Raw genomic sequence first — 27023 nt, 5'->3', positions numbered from 1 at the left:
TAAAACAATAGCCCAAACTGAAAAGAAATATTTTAAGTTAAAAATAATCTATAGCTTACACATATAAATAAACTAACCCTATGATATTTAGTTTAATTTTTATAATGTAAATGTGACTGAAAATTTAAATAATGAATAGAGAGTGAGATGTCTTTTTTCCTATCCATTTCTACCCATTCATTTATTTGGTAATACAGAATTTTTACTGATGTCTTTATTTTATAATTTTTATTTCTTTCCATCTTCTTAATATTTTCAAGTCTTTGCCTCAGCATTTCTCCCATTGCTAATGGCATTCCTAAACACTGGCTGCTTTCCCCACAGGATCCATCAATCAGTTCCCAGGCCTGCTAGTCCTGGAAGTAATCCTGGGATCAGCGTAAGCAAAGTGGAGTACATGTCTTACTTTTTTTCCTGTTTGTTCACTTAGGTTGATGCTCGTTCTAAGTGAAATATGATTTGGGGATGACCTACAGATGCCTCTATGAAGCTACTTCTGTGTTCTTCCCCCTTCTCCTCTTTAATTTCACTGGTTTCCAGATTTGGCTCAGTAATAGCGAATCTGAGTAAGGAACATCAATGAAGGGCCTAAAGTTGGGTTTTTAGGGTTAGATAGAATGTTCCCAACATTTATTATCTATCTTCCCTTAATCTTCTGTTCAATATTAGTTTTATGTATCACCACAATTCGCAAACTACACATTAGTTTGGTTTGTCTGTTACTTTCTTTTCTCATATATGAAATATGTCCTCGCAGAGCTATACTTACCTATTCAGGAAAGAATCTGAAAACCCGAATCATATATACATTGGGTATTGAAAAACAGTTAAAAATAGGTAGTGGGAAGACAAAATTGCTTCATTATTCTCAAAGACTAACTGAAACAATGAACTGAGGTGTGAGTGGGTACACAATCCTAAAGGCAAATGACAAAATAAAATATAATTTCTTAAAAGGTTCTAATAAGTATTTTCAAGAATTGCTTTTCAGAGTGTTTTAAGTCACCAATAAGTCCATAGTCTCTAGCTAGAGCAAGCTTAGAGGAGGCCTCAATCCATGGGTGATTAGATATACCAATCCTCTCAACAAATGGGGGTCATTAAATTATTACTCACATTCACATTCCTCCTTCCCTTAGAATTAATTATGATTAATCATTTTTCAAATATCAAATTTTCTACTTTCTATATAGTATGTATAACATTTGTGATTCTCTCCAATTTCAATTTTTTTAATCTCTTGGGACATTTTAGATAGATATTGTCCAGGAAAGGTTAACCAGGAGGCTCGACTGCTATTTACAGAAAGGCTGTTTGCAAGGTTGACCCTTGGCTGTTGTCAGGGAACTTGGTGTCAGGGAACTTGGATTTGGAGAGGGTTCCCATCATTCCATAATTGTTAAGAGTTGATTACTGTCCCCAAATTATGCAAACAAAGTAGTTCATGCAGAAATATGCCTTCCTTTTGGGGAAATAAAAAATCTCCATACTGCTAAGCAGAGGATGTCTATGTGACTAGCACCCAATAAAAATCTTGGGCACTCAATCTTTAATTAGCTTCCCTGATAGACATTTCATTTGTGTTGCCCCAGTTCAATCCTGGAGAAATTAAGAATGTTCTGTGGCTCCTTGAAAACTTGTTCCTGGTCTCCTCTGAACTTTGGTCATGTGAATTTTCCCTTTGCTAATTTTGCTTTGTATACTTTTATGTAATCATCACAGCCATGAAAACCACTCTTAAATATGACTGGAAGACCTCCTAGAGAATCACCAAACCCAGAGTAGTCTCACGAACCCCTCACACACATATATATCTGGATCATATATTTAAATTGTCATACATCTATATAGAAATTGCACATAACTTTATTCTTTCAGTAGGCATTTCATTTTTCACTTTATAAATGGAACAATAAAGAGTATATTCTTTTATGTATAGCTTCTTTCATTCAAATGATGCTTATTTTTTCATGTACAGTATGTGTGTAAGTATAGATGTTTATATTCTTTGCTTTAGGGCATTGCATTGTGTGAATATACTCAATCAATATAACCAGTGTACTAATGACTATTGTTAGGTGTTTCCAGATTGTGGCTTTTGCAAATACTTCTGCTATATGCTTTGTACTACATGTTTTTTGGTGCATCCACACACATATTTCTTTTGAGAATATTCCTAGGAATGGAATTACTGGGCTACTGATTAGTGTACCTTCAATGTGTGCTGCTGGGCAATTTTCCAAGTGATTATATTATGTTAACTTCTACCAGCAGCACAGCATAAGATTTTCAGTTGCTCTACATCCTTACCAATGTTTGGTATCTTCTACACTTTTCAATTTTACCAACTTAGGAATGGGTATAATGGAATCATGTTGTGGTTTCAATTTGTATTTTCTTGTTGAGTATCATTTCATAGATTTATTGATTATTCGGATATCCTTTTCTGTTAAATGTTAATTTGTCAACTTTCTAATAGACATCTCCTTTTCTTATTGATTTGTAATATTTTAAAAGTTTTAAATATAAGTCTTTTGGGGGATATATTTATTGTAATTATTTTTTTCTTACCATAAGTGGTATTTTGATCTGCATATAGTGGTCTCTGATGAAAAGATGGTCTTACATGGAACTTATCACTTTTTTCTTTTAATGAAGAGCACAATTTTTGTCACCTGTTAAGAAACCACTGTCTATTCTGATACCAAGAAGTGGTTTTCTGGTATTGCCTTCTAAAATCTATAATGTTTTACTTTTGACATTTAGTTCCATGTTTTTTTAACATATTGTGATTAGCAGTCAAAAACATTTTCCATATAGATTGAAAACCAGTACCATTTGTTGAAGATGGTATCTCTTTCCCTCCTCCCTGGAGTTCTACCTTTGTCAAAAATAAGGTAACCACATACGTGTATGTCTGGGTCTGTATTTTCTCTTTCATTAGGCAGATTATCTATTTGTATCCTAATAGTACACTGAATTGCTATAACTTTATAATGAGATTTGATGACATCCAGAAACTATTTTTCTTTAGGATTTCCATAAATTTTGTTGGTCCTCTGCATTTCCATTTTAATGTCAGAATCAGACTGTCCATTTTGAAAAGAAATTAGATTTCTGATTGTTTTGAGTCTATAGATTCATATAGGAAGAATTGACATTTTACCAATACTGAGTCATCTAACCTAGGAACTTGGCATGTCTTTCTATTCATTTATGTCTTGTTTACTTTCTCTCAATAACATATTGTATTTTTCAGTGTAGAAGTATTATGTATCTCTCATTAGGTATATTCTTACTCTGGTTTTATTTAGACACATTGTATATTGAAAATAATTGTTGCCAATATGCTATTGATTTTTAACATTAATTATATAATCATCAATCTTAATGAATTATTTTCTGAAATGGATTTTCAATTACTTCCCCTGGGTTTTCCCCAAGGGAAATCTGCTATTTTCCCGTTTTCCCTAAGTATTTGGTTATACAATTATTATTTAGGTTAGAAACAGTCCTTTATGAAGTGAATAGTGACAGTTTGATCATCTCTAGCATTAATGCCATCCTTCCTGTCCTATAGACTGAGCCATAAATCTAAGCCAGTGGGCTTCTCAGGAAAGAGTGGTAACAAGTTTTAATTTCTAAAACTATAAAAATGCTTGAGTTATCCTTAAGAATTCATGAAAATGAGTATTTATAGGTAGAGTTAAGTGCTGGCTATGGAAACTCCTTCGATCACCATCTGTGTTATGGTTCAGATGTGGTGTATCGCAAAAGCTCATGTGTGAGACAATGCAAGAAGGTCCAGAGGACAAATGATTGAGTTATAAGAGTCTTAACCCAATTAGGGAATTAATCCCCTGATAGGAATTAACTGAGTGGTAAATGAAGTGGTAGGATGTGACTGGAAGAGATGGGAATTGGCGTGTGGTTTTGGGTTATATTTTATATCTGGTGAGTGGAGTCTCTCTCTCTTCCTGATTATCTATGTGAGCTGTTTCCCTCTGCCACCCTCTTCTGCCATGATGTTCTGCCTCACCTTGGGCCCCGAGGAATGGAGCCTGCTTCTTATGGATTGAGGCCTCTGAAACAATGTACCATGAGCCCCTAAATAAACCTTTCTTGCTCTACAATTGTTCTCGTTGGGGCTTTTAGTCATAGCAGTGAAAAACTTTACTAAAACTATCTGCCTACTTCATAACTCATCTGGAAGTAGGTAGCAAGGATAAACTGAGAACCACTTAACCCTCTTTCCCTATACCATTCTTCCTTTTGCTATTTACTTTTCTTATTCATCCCTATCTACTAGCATCTCATTACTATGACTCTATCAGAAATAATCAGAAGCATAATATTCCACATGCAAATAATAATCTCCCTGGTTTTAAATTTAAAAAATTATTTAACTTCCAGGTCATTTAGGATTGGACTGAAGAGTGAGCATAACCTTTTGAAGATCTTCAGCTCATGGCCTTTTCTGCTTTGGTGAGCAGTATATTTTTCTGGAAACAAGATGGGAAGAAATTCTACTTACTCTAACAATAGGGGTAGAAAGATAGTGTCTATTTTGTGGTGACTTAAGAAGAAATCATTAGACACAGATTATTCCAGATGTGCATTAGGTATTAGAGAATGGTGCCAACATTAAGAATAATTCAAAGTATTATGAAAAGAAGACTGAAAGAGCACACATGATAGCCCCTTTCAATTTTTAGCTCTAATATTATGTTTAAGAACCATAAAAGATATTCAGAGTTCTTATTTTTACTTTGACTATAAAATTTAAATACATTTAATGAAGTCAGAGGTTCTCCTTAACAAAACATGATACATTCTTGTGCCATTGAGTTATATTCATTCATATAGCACTTAATAGAATTTCAATCTTTTATCTTAATGATTACCTCCAGAATCTAAGTCTTAAGAGGTAATAGATTTCCTTTGGACCCTCTGCTCTGATACATTGCAATCTTTAATTCTGACTAAATCAATAGAATAAGCCCTTCATATTGAAATGTGCACAGCAGGCGAGGAAAGAAGCTATAGAATAGGATATAGTTATAAGAATAGCAGTGACCAAGTTGAGAAGAGAATATCAGCTAAACTATCTTTGAATTTATCCTAACAAGTAGTCATTTGAATGAATAAAAAATCATTGATTATCACTGAATTCACAAGAAAATTCATTTGAATAAAACTGATACAGAGAAAGATTAGGATTATAAATCCTAAATATAGTTTATAAACTATATTTCTAACCAACTATGTTCCACATAGAATCAAATAGGGTCTCAACCTTGGGAAAAAGTATTCTGTATTAGAAGGTAAAATATATATCACAATATAAATGTACATTTAAATAGGCAAAAAAGAACCACTCCAGTTGTATATTAATTTGTCTTAACACATCATAAACTATCCTAATACTTTTAGAATTTCAGATAGTACTGTGACTATACCTGAAACACCTATCCTAAATTTAGTTTAAATTCTAATTATGGATTCAACAAATATTTGTTATACTTATATGACTCTTATATTGCACTTGTTCCTGTCACAGTGATGTATAAGATAATCATACAATCATACCATGATGTATATGACAGCATTAAATTTAGCTAATTTAAGAATACAAGAAAAAGCAGGGCACTATTATATATGGTTTGAACCAAGTTTGTGTGGTGAAAGGTCACTGCAAACTGGAAAGCCTTATAGAGCAACTCCAGGATTTCCAGGGAACCTAGTTCTTTTCAGCGAAGCTGACCTGGGCAGGAAGGAGATTAGGAAAGGAGTGTTCCAGCACCTTCACTCACACCTGAGGCTATGCTGATAGGTCCAGGTCAGGGTCTGACTGATGGGCAGATGAGACACAAGACACGCCATGGGAGTCCTGCAGGATAAAGGAAGGTCCTTTCTATACTGTGTGTTTGGCCCAGGCAGTCCTGGGCAGGGATATCCCACTCATTGGAAGGGGCATGAAGAGTAATGACCCATGTTGTTCATGGAGGCACACCTACAACCATGCATCAGGATAGCCCTCCAAATCGCAGAGATTCCCTGTGCACTATGTGTTGCTTCTACCTATGGTCATGCCATTTTTAATGTTTGATTAGTTTTTATTTATTTTAAATTGAGAAATACCTACCTACTCTTGTGCTGATATATAGGCACATTTATAATAGTAAAATTTACACATTTTACATATGTAGTTTAACAGATTTTTTCCAACATATACACATTTAATTATTGTTCTTTATCAGAGGGCTTCTTTGAGTTCCTTCATGGTCAATATGATTATGCTCTTTTGACTAGAAACTGTGTCTTCAAAATGTCCTCCCAGAAAATTTTTATTTTCATATCAAAAAATTTCATACCAAAGTTGACCATACCTACCTGGTGTTAGCTTAAAATATAGTCATGTGATAAATTGATGATATTTTATAAATGTGGTTTTCCTATAAGTAAAGATCTTATAAGTAAAAGTCTTCAGAGCAAAAAATACATCAGATATAGGTAGAAACATTGAAAGAATAAATAAAAATCATCCTAGGTTTTCCCTAAGCAATTTCTATCATGAAAGTTTAGTAAGTTTAGCATTTATACAAATTTCTTTTATAACTGTATAACATAAATTATGTCTCTCTGAAGTAAGGTGAAAAGTTATGAGGATGATAAGTCAGCAGTTAACACATGTGTAACATTTATAAAAATTCACAGTACAGTAGCAGCCCCCTCTCTGTGGGAAACACGTTCTAAGACCTCCAGTAGTTGCCTGAAACCACAATAGTCCCAAACTCTATATACTATGTTTTTTTTCTTCACTCTACATACATATCTATAATGATGTTTAATTTATAAATTGGGTACAGTAAGAATTAATAATAATTATAATAAAATATTACAATTGTAACAATATATTCTAATAACATTGGCAGCTTCACTATTCTTGCAGCTTGGGGCATTATTAAATAAAATCAGGTTAACCTGAACACAAGGCAAAGCAATATCTCAAAAATTGATCTGATAACCCAGGTGGCTACTAAGTGACTAATGGTTAGGTAGCAAATTCTGTGTGAGACACTGGACAAAGGGATGGTGAAAGTCCTGGGCAGAACAGAACAGGACAGTGTGAGATTTTATCACACTACTCAGAATGGCACACAATTTAAAATTTAAGAATTGTTCCTTCCGGAATTTTCCATTTAATATTTGAGGATGTGGTTGACTGCCTGTAACTTAAGAAGTGGAAGCAAAATTTCAGCTAAGAAGGGACTATTGTATAAATTATTTTAATCCTCAATAAAAATAAGGGGCAGGTACTCTTATTTTGGGAATAAGACCTTATATACTTTGTCCAATGCTAAAGAATTACTAAGGGACAAAATTGAGTTGTGAAGCCAGATAGTCTAAGTCCAGTGTCCTTTCTCTTACACACTGCACCATTCTGTCAACCTAAAATAACTACCACAAAACTTTCTTCTTAATGTTTCTGGCAAATATTCTATGCCACATAGTAAGATTGGTTTCTAAGAGCTCAAGTTGCAATCTAAATATTACAAAGTATTTGTCAGCATAATTTTAATTGTATTCAGAGAAGGACAAAATGATACTTAAGCAGATCATTCAAAAGCAAAAGAAACTTGAAATGTTCAGAATCATTTATAGCTTTCTTTCCTGAGTTCTAGAAATGTAGCATTACCCTAGCTAAAGAAATTTTTCAGAGGCTGATGTGAGACCCTTTTACATTACTAGCTCTACTTTAAATCTGGAAAGCACAGGTGATACATACTTAATGTTTTCTGCCATTAAACTGTAAAAATTTCAACTCTAAGTCCTGATCTGTAAGCTACGTTTTAAAAATAAAAATAATTCTTATGCACTACATTCCCCTGAATATATTTTCCCTTTACTTTTTAAAAAAGCCTGCTTAATTTTTTTAAAATTATCATGAGGAATCAGTATTTGAATTGAACAAGTATGTTTATTTTTTCTTCTGTGAAGTCTCTTTATTCTCATGAGTCAAGGGAAAAATCTATATTGCCTTTACAAATCAAGAGTAAAACACAAATGCTAATTGAGCAGATTGATGATTAGATGGAGAAAAATGATAAAAGGAAACATGCCAGTATACCCAGAATATGGCTATTCATTTGAGCCCCCAATGACTCCACTGCTGCTCATGAATGTGGGTCTAATACTAATTCTGGCAACAATCCACCCAGAGGACTACCCTCTGAGGAGCCCCTGGCTGCATGCAGGCAGCTTTTTATTATTTCTCTTGCTAGAACACATGAAGAAGTAGCTATCTCTCCCTCGTGTACACAATCAAATAACTCTTAAATGAAGGACTATAAACACAGAGATGTGGAGATTCCCCCTCCACACTTTGAACTCTAAACACTCATTCAAGGATGACAGTATTTTTTCCTCTCAAAGAAATTAGGTAACTGAGTCATCATAGGTCAAGTCAGCAGGAACTGCCCTGGCGATTAGCTATCACATATGTAATCTCTCAACATTAGTAGAATTAAAAAAGAAAATTAATCTTTAATCCAAATATATGACTGATGAAAATATGGAGCAATCTCCACACCTAAACTTTTATATATTTATTGAATTAATTAGCTTTGTTCTTTTTTTTTTTTGGTATGAGCCTGGATCACAGAAAGTTACAGTGGTTTTGAAACAAGTGACTTGCTATTTTCAACTGCTATTACTAAGTTTTTTTTCCCTAATATATCGCTTGATCAGCCCCACAGACCTGCCTTTACTAAATGGCAGAAAGAAAGAAGTCTTTCTAAGGTTTTCTAAATCCTTCCTATTCTCATAACAAGATTCCTTTAGTCAAGTATTAGAGGATGGGATGGAGCACCCCATTATGTGTTCAAGACACTCAAGTGATTAGAAAACTTGACTGGTGATTTAACTGGGTCCTACTACAAATACTCAGTAATAGAAATGCCATATTTAATTAGCCTGAAGCAGGGAACTAAGCTCTTTCATTTTAAAAAGGTGGTGAATGGATTTAAAAAAAGAGAAGTAAAGGCAAACCTCTTACCTTTTGTAGCAATTCGTACACACTGGGTTTTAGTTTCCTGGTGGAGTAAAAATGAAAGAAAACAATCAATGTATATAGATAAGGCTTCCTATTTCATAAACTATAACAATGAATAAGATCAATCCATGGTCATAAAATAGGATTAAATAGAAGTACAATGTTGAGACTCTCGGGCTCTTCTTGGCTGATTTTTTTAATGACTTTGCTTATCCTATAGGGTTTAGGATGTGTGCCAGAGGTACCTGGTAAGCAAAATGGTTGTTACATGAAATTTTAAGAATTTTTTTTGTTGGAGAATTACAATATTAAGGAAGTTTATGTTTTTTTGATATATTTTCTCAGAGAATTGCTCAAAATGTAAAATAAATATTTTAAGAAAATTTCTAGCATTTTCTAAAGATATTAGCATCTCTTTTTACCTTCTAACAAAGCAGGCTAGTTTATCCAGGTCAAGTAGGGTAGAATTATATTTGCATTTATTGTTGATTCTAAAGCCATCATAAAGGCAAATATGTTTCCAAAACTAATGTAAATCAGAACAAAATATACATTCAATTTTCACCTGATGGTTGTAGTCTCAGATCAAAACTGAATGTTACATACTCTCACTTGGATCATAGCATGATTAAAGAGCTAAGAGACAGTAGTTAGAAAGGTCCTCAAAACACTGCATCACCATTGCAGGATCATTTATCAGTTCTATCTTTTCTTTTAGTTTAGTTGTTAAATGTTTTTCAATATAGATTATTTTCTACATCTTGCCAGACAACAGGGTAGAAAAAGGTAGAAGCAAAAGTGGCAAGAGGGATTACTATACTTTCAACACTTTGGGGTGGTAATAGGAGATGCGTGTCCCCACAGCTAATTTAGGGCCTGTGCCCCACTTCTCAAAGACTCAGTTTAGTTGGTGTCTATCGTTGAACGCACCACAACTTTGAAAAGGCATCAAAGCCAGGGGTCAGAGGCTATCTGGAGGCAGCATGATCTGACTACAACTGCCTTGGCTACCATTGCCATTTTGCCCATCAGATGCCCTGGCACACATCACAAACCCTATAGTAGGACAAAGTCATTAAGATGGCTGAGTGTATCGTGCCAGCCACTGACAACTAGACTGTTTCTCAAAGTTGGACATATTACTAGTATTTGAAAAAGCCCAGGTACATTCCAGTTGTCATGGTCCATTTTTGTCTAGCTTAGCATGTAAACACTTTCCTCCTTCCTTGGGCTGTGGTATCTTCTTGCTTCACTCCTGCCCCAAATACCCAGGTTCCTAATAAATTTCATTCTGTGCAATGCTGTGTCTCTTCTCCTCCTTCTTAAGTCCCTCAGTCCTATCTATCTTTGAAGGCAGGTTCTCACACATTGGAAATAGATTTTTCTGAAACAGGCTATTTGTCTTCAAGATGCATTTTCAACATCATCTTGAATAGTTCCATATGTTGATGAAGCAATTTATCATTTCATCTTGTGTTTATTTTGAAATTAAAATAGAACACTAATGAGAGAATTAGTAATTAAAAAAAGATTGTGTATTTTTATTATTTAATTGTGATCCTTGACCTTCATAGTAAACTCTTAAGAGCATTTTTCATATTCCCGTAAAGCCCAAAGAAATTCTGATTTCCTAAAAGAAACTTTGTTGACTTTCTTTAGGCATTTCCAGTCTCTGTTGGTGGGAGCCACATCAATTTTAAAATTCTTCACCAAAAAGATTGTGAAATACATTGTTGCTACTCTGAACTTTGATTAAACTACAATGTAGTAGATATATCAGAAGAGAAAACTCATATCAAAGCCTTTAAACTGTGCCAAAGAAAATTCTTTATAAGTAACAAACACTCATTAACACTCTTCCCATACAACAAACCAAGTCACAAAAGTTAATTTGAAAATTCTCACCTCTTTAAAGAAATTCAAATAAAAGACTGTTTCCTATCTTTGTGCTACTTAATACACAGAATGAATTGATAACTCTCATATTGTTCTTTTTGGAGCATCCCAGTTACACCAGTGCTCTGCAATGATGTGTATACAGGAAGTAGGCATTGGTCTAGCTTCTGAAGACTCCCATCTGTGTAGAAGGGAACCAGAAGGAGAGAAGAGCATCTTCTTCCATGAACATACTCTGGCTTTGGAGAATATCTCTGAAAAGTCTGTGGCATTTTTCTTTGCCATAAACTATAAGTCAACCATATTTGTAAGCAGAAAGATAACACGTTCATTCAAAAGCAGCTTATCAATACCCAAGTTTTTATGCCCCTGTAGAAATGCAAATGGGATATGTCTTCCAATTAAACTATTCCAAGACATAAAATGACTGATGCAATTAGATATCACATCATCTCCCAAGGTACCCACCTTGGGACTCAATTATACAAAACTGGCAATTTCTTATATAGCTACAAGTCCATCAGAATGTCATTATTCAAATGGACTTTAAATGATGGAAGCTTCTATTCTCAGTAATTTTGTTTTTCTGTCCCTCTCTGCCAAAATATAAACAAATAAGTAAAAATAAAATAAGTTTTTAGGAGAGAAAATTTTTCAAAGAGAACAGCAAGAGGCACAAAAGGCCAGGTTGTTTCTCCACATAGGGAACCACGGGCAGTTTCTAATGTCCTGTTGTGTGTTCCTCTTCAATATTCATTTGGGATCAGCAGCAGTGTTCAAAAACAACTGTGTCCAAAATGGAAAAAGGAGGGGCCGCCAGGGAAACGGGGAGCAGACTTCTGTAATGGCACAGCCATCTCGCCATCGCCAGGCACCGTCTGTTAAGTTCTGTCAGCTATACCACAGGCGTCCTATTACTTTGTAATCAGAGGATTGTTACTTGTTATTTACTATTTGGCTTGTATCCCCTGAAAAGTTTATAAGGGTCTATTAGCCTGCTGTGGAACGTGCATTCTGTTTATCCTGCAGTAAATTTAATCTTTAGAAGTGTGCCACTACTGAGCAAGGAAGGCAGAACAATGCCTGAAATTTACTGGGGGTGGAGTCCCGGCAGCAGCACCCCCGCCTTTTCAAATCATTTTACTCACAATTGCCATTGTGGGCTTTCCTGAAGAAGGCCCAAGCAGAAGCAGTTACTAGGAAACAGGAATCCTGTGAAATGGAACTGGCATGCCGCCCCGGCCCTCTCCAGTCAGCCCCAAACTGCACACTGTTGGCAACAGAAACAACGCCCTTACACATCGATTTTCTCTTCTTGCTTTTTATTTTATTTTTTTATTTGCTTTTTCTTGACAAATGCTACTGATTATTTGTAAAATGAGGCTCTAGCTTTTCCTCTGAGCAATGAAAAGTCAAATCTCAGAGGAAGCTTACCTTCTCCACGCTGCTCATTGCCTGGAAATAGATGTTGTATCCTTTTCGTGGAGCCAGTGGAGGGTTCCAGAAGCCTTGATAGGTCCGATTGTCACCTACTGTGAATGGAGCAGGTTCAGGTAGATTCCCAGGGGGTAATTCTGCAGCAAAGTAATAGGGTGCTCCCCCACTCATGGCATTTTGGTAGGTGACAGGAACCTGATAGCACTCCATGGCCCCGGCTTCTCTCTTCGTTCGATGTGGGTGTAGCTCCTCCACAACAATTTGATAAGCACTTTTGGGAAAAGAGAAGAAAAAAGTACACACTTATAAATTTGAGATATTAAGTTGTTTTGTTTATTAAAGAACAAGAGGTTTAAAAGTGAACATGCTTCATCGTAAAGTGTGTAAACTCAGTCTTAACCCGTTGCATTCTTGCTATCATCTATTTTGCAATAAAACAGAATATCCCATGCATTCTGTGCCCCTTACCAGCACAGTTTAAAAGGAACTGAGAAAAAAAAAAAACAAAAAAAAAAAACAGTAAGAACCATCATCACAGAACCCTCATATTCTTAAATACTGAGAGATGAGATCCTCTAATAAGGAACCTGACATTAACCAGAGTCACATCAAAGATTAAATTCTTTGTCTGATATTTTAAAATGTTTAAAGTTAACATTTTCTCCTGAAATGATACCACGGAAGGCCCAGCTCCAAGGCCCAACAGAATGACGGCCTCAGGGTGGAGTTGGAAGCACCGTGTTGCAGTTGTCACAGCCTTGGAGACAGAATGTGCTGACAGGCTTCCCCACCTCTTGACCTTGCCACGGCATCTACATTGGCTCTGAGCTACGCAGATCCAAAGTACAAGTGACATGCGGCAATACCAGCACAGATGGACGGAAATCTGTCCTCGCCACTGAAATAGACCGCCTCCCTCTTCTGGAGTTGTTAATAATAAAATGTTACAAATTGCAGAAACAGATGGCATTTGGCCTATTAAAGCTCTAACCTGAACCTTCTAATACCTTTCTTGAATGTCTTGAAACTTTTCTACATTAGCTGTTATTTTGTACAGGAAAGGAAAAAAAAAAAAAAAAAAAGCAACTTTAAAAGATTTCCCTGATCTCTAACAATTCTTTTTTTGATGAGTTTATGAAACTGATATATTAATATAATTCTTCCTTTGTAGAAAATTCCTTGGTGGGGAAAATATTGATGTATAGGACATTTAGGAAACTTGACATTATTAAAATATGTAATGTATTATTAATATGTTTAAAAGAAATACATATCAAAATTACTGAAAGTTATAAGAAAATGCAATGCTGTAGTTTGTGTAAATTCAGTATAAATGAACTCTGTATAGGGCTGCTTGTTGAATCTTAAGAGCTTAGGCAATTATTCCTTTTATTCCTTCTACACAGGGAAAACAGCCATTGTTCCATGCATCTTCAGCAGGAGAAGATAACAGACTTCCATAAAGAGAAAGAAAGGAGGGGTTTGGGGTAGAGAGGGAGAGAGAGAGAGAGGAAGAGGGAGAGCATGCGCACACTGAATTTGCATGTCAAAAAATTAAAAGTTTAGAATCTGGTATAAAATTTCAAATCTTGTGTATATATAACACTATACTTACATATTTATATCAATATAAATATGAATATATAAATATAAATATTCCTACAAGCAAAAGGCTTTCATGGATTAAACAGAAGGATTAAATTATAATTTACACAACAATTCTTTTCTCCCTAATTATTAAATTTCCCAGTTTTCATAAAAAAGTTGCAAGACAGTGGAAGGCTGGTATCTATCCCCTTACCTCGTGAAAGAGGACAGAAATTGTATTAATGCCAGAAATTGTGATTTGAGCAAGTAACTGAGACAGAAGTCTACACTATTTCAAATTACATGTACTGCATCGCTCTCTGTACCTCTGCCAAGTTGGGTCACTAAGCTTGTAGGAATGCTACTGACAAGGTGCATGCTCTCTGAGGCATCCACAGAGCAGGCACTTGTCAATTTTAAAATACAGGACACACGTAAGCATTGCCCCAGAGAATGAAGAAAGGAACGATCATAGTTGATGTATGTTATGTTAAGTAAACCTAACCCTTTTCTTGTTTTATTCTAATTTATAATTCATATTTATACATTATCTTTGTAGATCCTGTAGATATATCCATGTATGCTTATAAACTCACACATGCATACGCCCTAGGCAGATCTGACCTTATATTCTTGTCCTAATGAACAATAATGACAACTACTCGTCCATGCTAATAATTCAACCTAATCCTCAAAAAATACATTTCTCTTGAATGATCCCATACACCTACAGAAACCAAGAAAATCTACTGAATATTCAGTCTTCTAATTCTATTAAATTGACATAGATCTCACATTTCAAATAAGGATACTTTGTGCCAGATAGCTTAGGGCTCTCTGGATTTATTAGGAGCAAAGCAAACTGCCAGTGTAAGAGAAGAGAAGAGAGAAGGATCAAAAAGGATCTGCTCTTTGGGAAAGAAACTTGAGTATGATTCCACAGAAGATAAAAATTAATACCTTGGATTGAACTTTCAGATTTGGCACAATTTTCAATTAAATGAAAGAGAAATTATTTCAATTTTATATAAAATTAAGAAAAATATTTCTATACATACATACAAACACTCAATTAACATACATTTTAATCTTCCAATGCATATTTTATTTAACAGTATTATTCATTTAGTCCTTGAATGGTCATGGAAGAAATGAAGTGTTACATTTTTGTTACTATTGAGAAACTAAAGCAAAGAGAAATTCAGCTATCATTAAAACTATATTATGAGCCTCATTCCTTCTTTTCTGTTTTATACTATACTGTTAAGAGTGAATTTTGAGTTCTCCCAAAAGTTACATGTTAAAACCCTAACCTCCAATGTGATGATATTTGGAGATGGGGGTCTTTGGAAAGTAATTTGGTTAAGATGAGAGGCTCTCATCAAGAACTGAATCTTCCAGTACCTGATCATAGAATTTCTAGCCTTTAGAACTGTGAGAACTAAAAACATGCTGTTTAAGCTACCCTGAATTTTGTTAGAGCAACTCCAGCAGACTAACAAGTATACATATAAAAAGACTTCGGTAAATTGGCTTCCAAGCATATTTTCTAAAATATTCTTTGTGTGATGATTGACATCAGACAGAAAGCAATATGGAGATTGTTAGATCTTCTCACCTCATTCCCTCCCACTCCAGCCTGCTACTGCCAGGACAGATGTCTGCGTGTTACCATACTTAGTTCAGATTCTGGATATTTTTCAACCTCGACTATGCTTAACTCTACAAACTAATACGATAGCCATCACATTTTATATTCAAGTATGGTTTCATAAAGGATAATGGGAATTTAAATAAGCATTTTTGGAATGAATAAATTGCTTTTGCTTTTTGTGTTGATGTTTTTACTTACTTAGGACATATCCAAATCACTTTTTCTTTCTGCATGAAAGTACTTTGTTTTGCCTCAAAAAGTCTGAACGCTATTTGAATAATGGATTTCTTCAACTTTCTTCCTGTGACTTTAAATTCACTCCTTCATTTACTCAATAATTATATTAGTTCCACACAGGCACTTAAGATAAGAGAGATGAACCAAAGTCCCAGCTATCTTGGACATTATATTTGATTTTCATTTTTGAAATTGTTAGAGTTCTATTTTTAGAATGCTTTCTAACCCTCAAGCTTGATGCAATTTAAAACAACAACACAAACCAAAATATCTACTTTCTTTAAAACCGTCCCCACTTACAAACCTGTAATTGTCCCTGGTAAGCATTTAAAGTGACTTGAGAAAGCCACTCAGAAGTAGATTTTCAGAGTCATCTTAAATTGTCTTTCATATTCCCTTTTTCCCGTACACCCAAACAAGCTGAAATTGATTGTACTTTATCTTCTATAACATAACCCAGAAATACCCCTTTGGGGTTTAAAAATTGAGGTTCACATCTGTGTGTTGTATTGCTCTTTCTTTTGCAAACCCTCTCAGCATGCTACCTGACCAGAATACAGGAAAAATGAAAACTAGCTTTCCATGTAATGATACTGCTGAAAATGTTCTAGTGGCATTTTACTGTCATCAGTTGGGCTCAGCCTTCAATCAGTTCCTTCAAAGACCTATCACTCTGTACAAACCTATTTCTATAGTTCTTCATGCACATGAAGAAGGCCTGTGTATAATCTACACAGAGATCTACTGTAATTATGGCAACTTCTTATAGCAAAAAGTAGCAATAAAAATAATCAGAAGTCACTATAGGGAGAAAGCTCATTCAACTTGAGATGGAACTGCAAACAGAATTATAAATTTCATGCTTAAAAGAAACTGTCTTTTCTTCCTCATTGATTTTCAGAGGGTATGCTCCAAAAACATATTTGCACTTTTGAAAATCTGTTTCTATACCTGTCACCTTCTAATTTATCAATACAAATTGATTGAGGAACAAAGAATAATGAGAAATCAAATTAAAAGTGATTTGACTGATGACATGAAATGGGTCTGTACTTTTTCATTGTTATGGTTGTCTAATTATTTAATGGTACTTAACTTTAACTAGATCTAAACATTATTACTTAGTACTCTAGCAATTAAACATATTCCAAAGCCACTTTAATATGTTTATTCATTCTGCCCACACTTCATATATTCCCCATTCCTTTTAAGTAAATTTAAAAAATATTAATACAATTAAGTTCAAATCAATATACTGACATTATGGATCCTTATTCAATACTCAAATTGTGATATTTAAAAACTCAAACTGACACTAACTACTTTAATCAAATTTGACTGAACATGGGTTATAGTAATATTTAGTTTGGGGAAGACCAAATGATGATTTCTCCTTATACAATTTCCCCTTAGTTTCAAAAGGGTAAGAAAACATGAGGGAATTTTGCTATTAGCTTAAAAAGAGATTATATTAAAAAATGCCATGTTTTCCTGATTTAGTGATTAAAAAATGTTGAGCTAAACCCCAAATTACCTGCAATAAAATGCCATAGATTTTTTAAAAAATTATTTATTTTAAAATTTTTTACAGACTGCATTTTGATTCACTGTATACAAATGGGGTACATCATTTCGTTTCTATGGTTGTACATGATGTAGATTCATATTATTCGTGTAATCATACATGTACATAGGGTAATGATGTCTGTCTCATTCCACCATTTTTTGTACCCCCCTCTCATTTCCTTCTACATAATCTAAAGTTCCGCCATTTATCATAGATTTTAAAAAACGCATTACTAAGTAAATTCTCTGTATGTTCAGAGTTTTAGGTTATGCAACCCTTTGCACATAACAAATTATACAATGGTATATAAACTTCCTCATATCTACCAAAAAATCCTCCTTAAAGCTTTAAGGGAAGTTCCCTAGCTCCAGTGTTTTACTCTTCCTCTCCTGAACAGACTTTCCAAGATCCCACAGACTCCATGAGTGTCTTGCTCACTGTCCACGTTCTGTCCATCAGGAGAGTGAAAGTTCAATTACCATTCCTGGCTGCCACTGTATTCTTGCTCTCCACCTTGAACACACAAACTGCTTCTCTCATGACTTCCCTGTTTCTATAGAGGAGTCATTAGTTACTGAATTTTTAGTAATTGAATCAGCAAAGCTCAAAAGCCTGGCATTAATTTTAATAAATCCTATCTCACTGTAACCTATCTTGTTTAATTTTATTTTTACAGACTACATTTTGATTTGTTGTCTATGAATAGGATACAGCTTTTCATTTCTATGGTTGTACACGATGCAGATTCACATCATTCCTGTAAACATACATGTACATAGGGTAATGATATCTGTTGCATTCCACCATCTTTCATATGAACCTCTGCCCCCTTCTTCCTCTCATTTCTCACTATGGAATCCAAAGTTCCTCCATTATTCTTATCCCCCCCACCCCGATTATGTTTCATCATCCACTTATCAGGGAAAACATTTGGCCTTTGATTTTTTGGGCTTGGCTTATTTCACTTAGCATGATATTCTCCAATTTTATCCATTTACCTGCAAGTGCCATAATTTTATTCTTCTTTATGGCTGAACAATATTCCATTATATATATACCAGTTTCTTTATTCGCTCATCTATTGAAGGGCATCTAGGTTGGTTCCACAATCTAGCTGTTGTGAATTGAGCTGCTATAAACATCGATGTGACTGCATTACTGTAGTATGCTGGTTTTTTAAATCCTTTGGGTATAGACCAAGGAGTGGGATAGTTGGGTCAAATGGTGGGTCTATTTCAAGTTTTTTAAGGAATCTCCATACTGCTTTCCAGAGTGGCTGCACCAATTTGCAACCCCCCTAGCAATGTATGAATGTACCTTTTCCCCCACATCCTCACCAACACCTATTGTTGCTTGTATTCTTGATACTAGCCATTCTAACTGGGGTGAAATGAAATCTTAGAGTAGTTTTGATTTACATTTCTCTTATTAGTGGAAATGTTGAATATTTTTTCATATATTGATTGACTGCTTGCAGATCTTCTGTGAAGTGTGGGCTACATTTATTGATGGGTTATTTGTATTCTTGGTATAAAGTTTTTGAGTTCTTTATAAATTCTGGAGATTAGTGCTCTATCTGAAGTATGTGTGGCAAAGATTTTCTCCCACTCTGTAGGCTCTCTCTTCGCATTGTTGATTGTATTCTTTGCTGAGAAAAAGCTTCTTAGTTTGAATCTATCCCAATTATTGATTCCTGCTTTTATTTCTTGTGCTTTGGGAGACATGTTGAGGAAGTCTGGTCCTAAGCCAACATGATGAAGGTTTGGATAATGTCTTTTAATATACCATTTCTTTCCCTTTCTCTTCACTCCCATTATTTCACATGTCAAATTCTGTACTCTTTATGCTGGGGTTAATATCTTACCACACCGCTGGGCTTATATTTCTGTTCACGCTCTTACTATTTCCTGATAAATATTATCCATTTGAAACTGGTGTGACCAGTGGCACCTCAACATACTATATACACTGCTGAGGTTTTCCTTTTTGCTCCTCATCTAGCTTTTCTGCTTTCCCACAAAGCATTCTCTGACTAGTTCACTCCTCAGTACTCTGTCTGCTAAAGCCAATGGAGGTAATTTTTGAGGTGGAGGTTGTTGAATGATACAGATGTTGAAGTCATAAAAACATGGGATTTTTTTTCAACCTAATAATCTGACACCTACTATAGTGCCCAAGACCCACGTATCAGAATCCCAAAGGTGTCCCCAGAAATCCTGGGATTGAAATAAGTCCCAGAATCCCTTTCTTAATAAAGTTCACTGCTCATACCATGAACATGGGACACAACAAATACTAGTTGGTATTAGACTATAATAAATTCTTCAGGTGTATGTGTTTTCTTTAATAAATTATGAATTCATTAGAGATAGTGCTTATAACAATTGTGATATCCACATTTAGTCACTAAATATTTATTAGGCACCTGTGATAAGCCACAAATTATTGTCAGCACTTGGGATGCAATAAAAGAACACAGTAGTCAAAGTCTCTTCTTACGTTTCAGTGGAAAAATATAAGTAAAATACATAAATAAAACAAAACATATATAATATGTCAAGAAGAGATAAGTGCTCTGAAGAAGATAAAGCAGAATAAGAGAACAAGGAAATGCTGGGAGTGGAGACTCCTATTTTGTAGGGAGAGGTTAAGAGAGACCTATGTGATAAAACATTCTTTGAGCAGAAACTTGATGGAAGAGGAAATTTTAGTTAAGTGAATGCATGTATTAGTTATTTCCTCCTACATAACACATTGCTCTAAAACTCTGTGGCTCAAAGCAACAAATATTTAGTAGCTCATAGTGTATCTGTGGGTCAGGAATTTGAGAGTGGTTTTGCTAGGTGGGGCTCCAGGTTTTACACAAGTTCAGAAGGAAACTGTTGACTGGGGGTGCTTTCATCTAAAGGCTGGAGAGATTTAACAGAAAGGGCATTCCTTCTTTTAGAAACAATTCTACCTACTATGATTCTGAAGTATAAACATGAAATTAAAATAACCTTTATTTAATTTGGACCCTGTGCTCTTTATGCACAGAAAATAACGAAGAGTATTTTCATCTTTGCAATTTTAAGGCACTTCTATTTCTAATTCACATAAATTCTTTGTCATGCTAGTGATTTCTTTAAACTTATGAGATAAAACAGACTATTCTATAAATGAATGACGATGGGAGCTGCTTAAAGCTGTATCTCTGTGACTGTTGTGGTTTGGATCTTAAATGCCCCTCAAAAGGTCATGTGTGGGACCTTTGAAGGTGATTAGATCATAAAGGCTCTGACCTCATCAATGGATTAATCCACTTACGGACTCATAGCTAACTGGGTTAGGGGAAGTGGTGCCTGGTTGGAAGAAGCAGATCATTGGAAGTATTCCTTTGAGAGGCATATTTTATCCCTGCCCATTTCTTCTCTCTCTTTGCTTCTTGGCCTCATTGAGGGGAGCAACTTTGCTCCACCATCTGTTCCACCATAGGCCCCAAAACAAAGGAGCCAAGTGAGAATGGACTGAAACCTCTGAAACTCTAAGCTAAAATGAGTGTTTCCTCCTTTAAGTCGATTTTCTCAGGTATTCTGTCACAGTATTGGAAAGGTGACTAACACAGTAACCAAGTAACCCAAGGAAGACCACTAATATATGTATTTGAATGCATCACATCTGTGCTTAGATATGTATTTCTGTTATGTTGTCACTGAACTTTTTAGACAAGTTCTTTTCCTAATTGAAGAGAAACAGTGGTTTGAACTCTTTTTCATGACTCTATATCCTAATTACCTCACTTTAAAAATATAGGTTTAAATGCAAAATTAGAGTATACTCAGAAAATAAATTAACTCTAGATTGGGTAGCTTCTTGCCAACTTAACAAAGGTACAGCTTATAATTGAAAAATTCTGAAATAAAATGCACATTCATTTATTATACCTTAAATAAACTGAGTTATCACAGAGGAACTGTTCTGTATTTTTACAATATTCTGCTGTTTAGAGAAAAATTAAAGAAGTTACATTCTACAGAACTGACTCTAAAAGTGGGACATAATAATTTTGAATGAATAAAATAGCAATGATTGTCAAGTGAATGACAGTCATATGACTAGTCTCACAGGTTATAAGTAGGGGCAACATTGTAGTTGTGTCAGTCAGTGAATTTCCATCTTTAGAATGATCATGAAATTAAAAAATGAGTTTTACTAGAACCAACTGGTAGAACCAACTTGCCAAGATCAACTCACATGTGTTGCTCATCGGTAGGGCTAGGCAGGCTTGCTGGGTGACAGGAGGCCTGCATGCCTGGTGCTACTAAGTGCTGTGTTGTCCAGAGCGGGGGTTTTCAATGGGAAATCTGGTACTCCTATTCTCACCATGATGTCCTAGAGATAAAGTACTCTTCATTCCATAGGAAGAGTGTACAATTTTGATTTGGGGTATTGGTGCTAAAAATATTTGTTCCTATTCAATAACTTAAGGTCTTTGATAATTTTTTTTTCTCTGCTACCACTTCTAAAATAAAAGCTACCATCATCTCTCATCTGAAGTCTGCACCCTGTCTCCCTTCCTTCCAAGACTCATACATCCTACCTAACTAGGACCTTGTGTGAGAGCCACCCAGCGCTTGCCTGTGGTTCCAATTTCCCTGTCTTAAGGTGGCCATTAGCTCTAGTCACTGGGACCTGCCAGGCTTCCGTCTCCATTCTCCATGTTCCTACCAGAGTCATCCTTCTAAAATGTAAAATGGCACATGGTTGCTTGCAGCCCTGGGGCCACTTTCAGTTTTCAGGCTGGCACTACACAGACTCTCTTCCTGGCCCCTGCTCATCTCTTGAGCATCTGCTGTCACCTCTCTGACATATCCTTCACTGCCAATGACCTGAACTCCTCGCAGTTCTTGAACTCGCCTTATTAGGTCATGAGTCCCATCATTTGCTTTGCAATCACTTGGAAGGCCTACCATACCTTCTCTTCTCCCTTTATTTAAAATGACCCTGGGACTGCCTTATGTCTCCCTCTCCTTCAAAACCCACCACTAGCACCACATTTTCTTTTTTCATTTTTATTAGAGCATTATATTTATACATAATATTTGGGTCCATTGAACAAAGTATGACATGCAAGGAATCTGATTTTGACCTCGATTTCTCTCCTTTCTTCCCTCCTTCCCACCCTTGTTCTCCCTCTTCTCCTCTATCCTCCTTTCACTCCTTTATTTATTCATTTTTGACTGGTATTTTCTACATACACATAGAGGTGAGATTCTTTTGGGAACATTTACATATGTATACGTAACATGCTATTGTGAAATTCATTCCATATTTCTACCCCTTTCCCTTCTTCCATCCCTCCCTCATATTTTACCCACTCTGCTGATTGACCTTATATATTTATGATATCCTTTTCCCTCCTCTGCCTCCTCTTCCTTCTTTTCCTTACTTTGCTCTAGTTTCCACATATGAGAGAAAACATTAGACCTTGACTTTCTGATTCTGGTTTATTTCACTTAGCATGATGTTCTTCATTTCCTTCCATTTATAAACAAATGCCATTATTTCATTCTTCTTTATGGTTGAGTAAAACTCCATTATGTATATATATCACATTTTCATGATCCATTTACCTGTTGGTGGGCATCTGTACTGAATCCATCATTTTGCTTTTGTGAATTGTGCTGCTGAAACATTGAAATGGCTGTATCACTACTGTAGGCTGATTTTAGTTCTTTTGGATAAATACTGAGGAGTGAGATAGCTGGGTCACATGGTTGTCCCATTCCTAGTTTTTTTGAGTAGTCTCCACACAGCTTTCCATATGGTTGTACTAATTTGCAGTCCCATTGGCAATGTGAATGTAGCTTTCCCCCCACATCCTAGCCAGTGTATATTGTTGGTCGTGTCCTTGATAACTGCCACTCTGACTAGGGTATGATGAAATCCTAGTGTAGTTTGTTTTGCATTTCCCCATTTGCTAGGGATGTTGAATTTTTTTGTTTTTCATAAAGTTGTTGGCCATTTGTATTTTTTCTTTTGAGAAGTGTCTATTTAGTTCTTTTGCTCATTTATTGATTGGGTTATTTGTGTTTTTAGTCTGGAGGGTTTTTTTTTATTTAGCTTTTAATTTTTTACAGACTGCATTTTGATTCATAGTACACAAATGGGGTACATAATTTCTATGGTTGTACACAATGCAGATTCATACCATTCTTGTAATCATACATGTACATAGGGTAATGATGTCTGTCTCATTCCACCATTTTTCATACCCCCCCTCCCTCTCATTTTCTTCTACACATTCTAAAGTTCCCCCATTATTCTCTCATTCCCCACCCCCACCCCCATTATATATCATCCTCCACTTATCAGGGAAAACATTTGGCCTTTGGTTTTTTGGGCTTGGTTTATTGCACTTAGCATGATATTCTCCAATTCCATCCATTTATTTGCAAATGCCATAATATTATTTTTCTTTATGGCTGAATAGTATTCCATTATGAATATATATACCAGAGTTTTTTTTATCCAGTCATCTGTTGAAGGGCATCTAGGTTGGTTCCACAATCTAGCTATTGTGAACTGAGCTGCTATAAATATTGATGTGACTGTTTTACTGTAGTTTGCTGATTTTAGGTCCTTTGGGTATTGTGTTCTTTATATGTTCTAGGTATGAATACCCTGTCAGAGGAGTGGCTGGCAAAGATTTTATCTCATTCTGTGGGCTCTATCTTCACATTTAATTGTTAACTTTGATGGGCAGAATCTTTTTAATTTGATGTCATTCACCTTATTGATTCTTGGCTTTATTTCTTTAGCTTTTGGGTTCTAGTTGAGGAGTCAGTGCCTGCCCTGTACGATGGAGGGCTGACCCTATGTTTTCTGCTAACAGTTGTATGGTTTCTGGTCTCATTCCTAAGTCTTAGATCTATTTTGATTTGACTTTTGTACAGGGTGAAAGATTGGGGTGTAATTTAATTCTTCTACATATGGATATCCAGTTTTCCCAGCACCATTTGTTAAAAAGGCTGTCTTTTCTCCAACATAAGTTTTTGGCACCTTTGTCAAGTATCAGATGGCTGTAAGTATTTGGGTTTGTCTTTGTGTTTTCTATTCTACTTCACTGACCTTCATGCCTACTTTGATGCCAATACCATGCTATTTTGTTTCTACAGCTCTGTATTATAATTTGAGATCAGGTATCATGATACTTCGCACATTGCTCTTCTTGCTCAGTATTGTTTCAGCTATTTTCAGTCTCAGTCTCCAAATGAATTTAAGGACTATTGTTTTCTAGTTCCATGAAGAATGTCATTGATCTTTTGATGAGAATTTCACTGGATCTGTATACTGCCTTTGATAGTATGGCCATTTTGACAATATTAATTCTGCCTGTCCAAGATCATGGGATGTCTTTCCATCTTCTGAAATCTTCAATTTCTTTCTTCAGTGTTCTTTAATTTCATTATAGAGTTATATTGACTTCTAACTTCCTTGGTTAGATTAAGTCCCAGTTTTATTTTTTGAGGTTATTGAAAAAAATATGATTTTACTGATTTCTTTCTCAGCTGAATATCAATATTGGAGTACAGGAGAACTATAGATTTAAATTTCTTTATCAGTCTTTAGAAGATTTCTGATGATTTTTTTTTGCGGGGGGAAGGGGACCTCTAGATGTATGATCATTTCATCAGTAAACAGTGATAGTTTGCCTTCTTTGTTTCCACTTTGTATCCCTTTACTTTCCTTCTCTTGCCTGACTGCTCTGAATAGAATTTTGAGAACTAGATTCCTTAGAAGGGGTGAAAGTGAACAATCCTTGTCTGGTAGAGACCGGTTAAGAATCTATCCTGTCCTGGGCTTTTCTTTGTTGGCAGGTTTTTAATTGTAGTTTCAATTTCATCACTAGATATTGGCCTGTTTTGGTTTTCTATATCTTCCTGGTTCAATTTGGGCATACCATATGTGTCTAGAAATTTTCAATGTCTTAAAGACTTTGAGTTTATTGGCTTATAACTTTTCAAAATAATTTCTAATGATCCTCTGGATTTCAGAAGTATCTATGGAGATATTTCCATTTTTATCTCTAATGTTGATTTGGTTCTTCTTCTTTTTCTTAGTTTGGATAAGGGTTTATTTGAAAATTTATTTACCTTTTCAAACAACTATCTCTTCATTTCATATATCCTGTGTATTTTTTATTCTCAATGTCAGTAACTTAAGCTCTGATATTTATTATTTCCTGTCTTCTAATAATTTTGGAGTTAATTTGGGCTTCTTTTTCCTAAGGCCTTGAGGTGGAGCACATGTTTATTTATTTGGTATCTATTTTTATAATGTAGGCCCTCAATGCAATAAATTTTCCTCTTAGTACTGCTTTCATACTGTCCCAGAAATTTTGATAAGTTATATCTTTGTTTTCTTTTGCTTCTAAAAATGTCTTGATTTTTTTTCTTATTTCTCCTTTGATTTATTCTTCATCTCAATGAGTATTGTTTCATCTCTATGTGTTTGTGTGGTCTCTATTATTTTTCTTCCTGTTGATTTTTGCTTTTAGTCCATTATGGTCTGATATGGATTTCATCTTTTTTATATATTTTCTGAGAATTACATTGTGACTTAGAATATGGTCTATTTTAAAGAAGGTTTCGTGAGCTTTTGAGAAGAAGCTAAATTTAGCTGTTTTGGGGTGAAATATGTTGTAGATGTCTATTAGGTTCAACTGATTTACAGTATTATTTAGGTTGGTATATCCTTATGAATTTTATGCTTTGATGACCTGTCTTTTGGGATAAGAGTGTGTTGAAATCTCCCAGTATTACTGTATTGGGGTTGACCTGTGATTTAATATCAATTAGAATTTTTGAAATGTAATTGGGTATACTGATATTTGGGACATATATATTAACTATTGTTATTTGTTCTTGTTGGATTGTTCTGTTTACCAGGATGTCATGTCTCTTCTGATTTATTTTGCTTGAAATCTGTTTTGTCAGATATGAGAAAAGCTGCTCTGGCTTGTTTTCAGACTCCACTTGTGTGGAATTTTGTCCCCCAAGCTTTCATCTTCAGTCTGTGAGTTTCTTACATATTAGATGAACCTCTTGCAAACAGCATGTGGTTGGATCTTGGTTTTCTTTTCTTTTCTTTTTTTTTTTTTTTTTCCTTGTTCTTAGATATTCTGCTAATCTATGTCCTTTAATTGGGGAGTTGAGACCATTTACATTCAGTGCTATTATGGATCTGTGCTTGTGGTTTAGCACTGCATTTTCTATCTACTATCACTGCAATTACACAGTATTGTTATAGTCTTTAGTTTATGAATCTACCACTCTTATTCCTGGGTACATACTAAACTCCTTTAGGCAATTTCTATTCCAAGTATCTAGCTCAGGTCTTAACACTTAACACACATAAGATATCATTGAATCTATAAATTCACGGAAACCATTATTACTTTTAGCCTTCATAGTAAAACTAAGGAAGCCTAACATACAAACTCTATATAACAAGGATTTTCCAGTTAGAATTGAAGTTTGACACTAGAAACACCAGACAGAAAGAGCATACATTTCCAATGGAGTTGGTAAAATTGGATGGTAAACTAA

At 35.1% G+C, this 27023-nt stretch overlaps 1 protein-coding gene across 8 annotated transcripts in view; it reads right to left on the bottom strand.

Annotated features, from left to right (window-relative positions):
* Ptprk (protein tyrosine phosphatase receptor type K) overlaps positions 1 to 27023 on the bottom strand; it is a 547068-nt gene that overhangs the window by 90072 nt on the left and 429973 nt on the right. For all 8 annotated transcript variants that reach the window (XM_047559457.1, XM_047559451.1, XM_047559450.1 and 5 more), the window contains exons 12-13: positions 12386 to 12659; positions 9059 to 9095 (exon numbers count right to left, since the gene is read on the bottom strand). In XM_047559457.1, coding sequence (XP_047415413.1) covers positions 9059 to 9095; positions 12386 to 12659 — 311 coding nt within the window. The remainder of the gene's footprint in view (positions 1 to 9058; positions 9096 to 12385; positions 12660 to 27023) is intronic.

The sequence above is a fragment of the Sciurus carolinensis genome, chromosome 7, assembly GCF_902686445.1.
Source record: "Sciurus carolinensis chromosome 7, mSciCar1.2, whole genome shotgun sequence".
NCBI lineage: Eukaryota > Metazoa > Chordata > Mammalia > Rodentia > Sciuridae > Sciurus > Sciurus carolinensis.
This window is presented reverse-complemented; position numbering and strand designations above follow the sequence as displayed.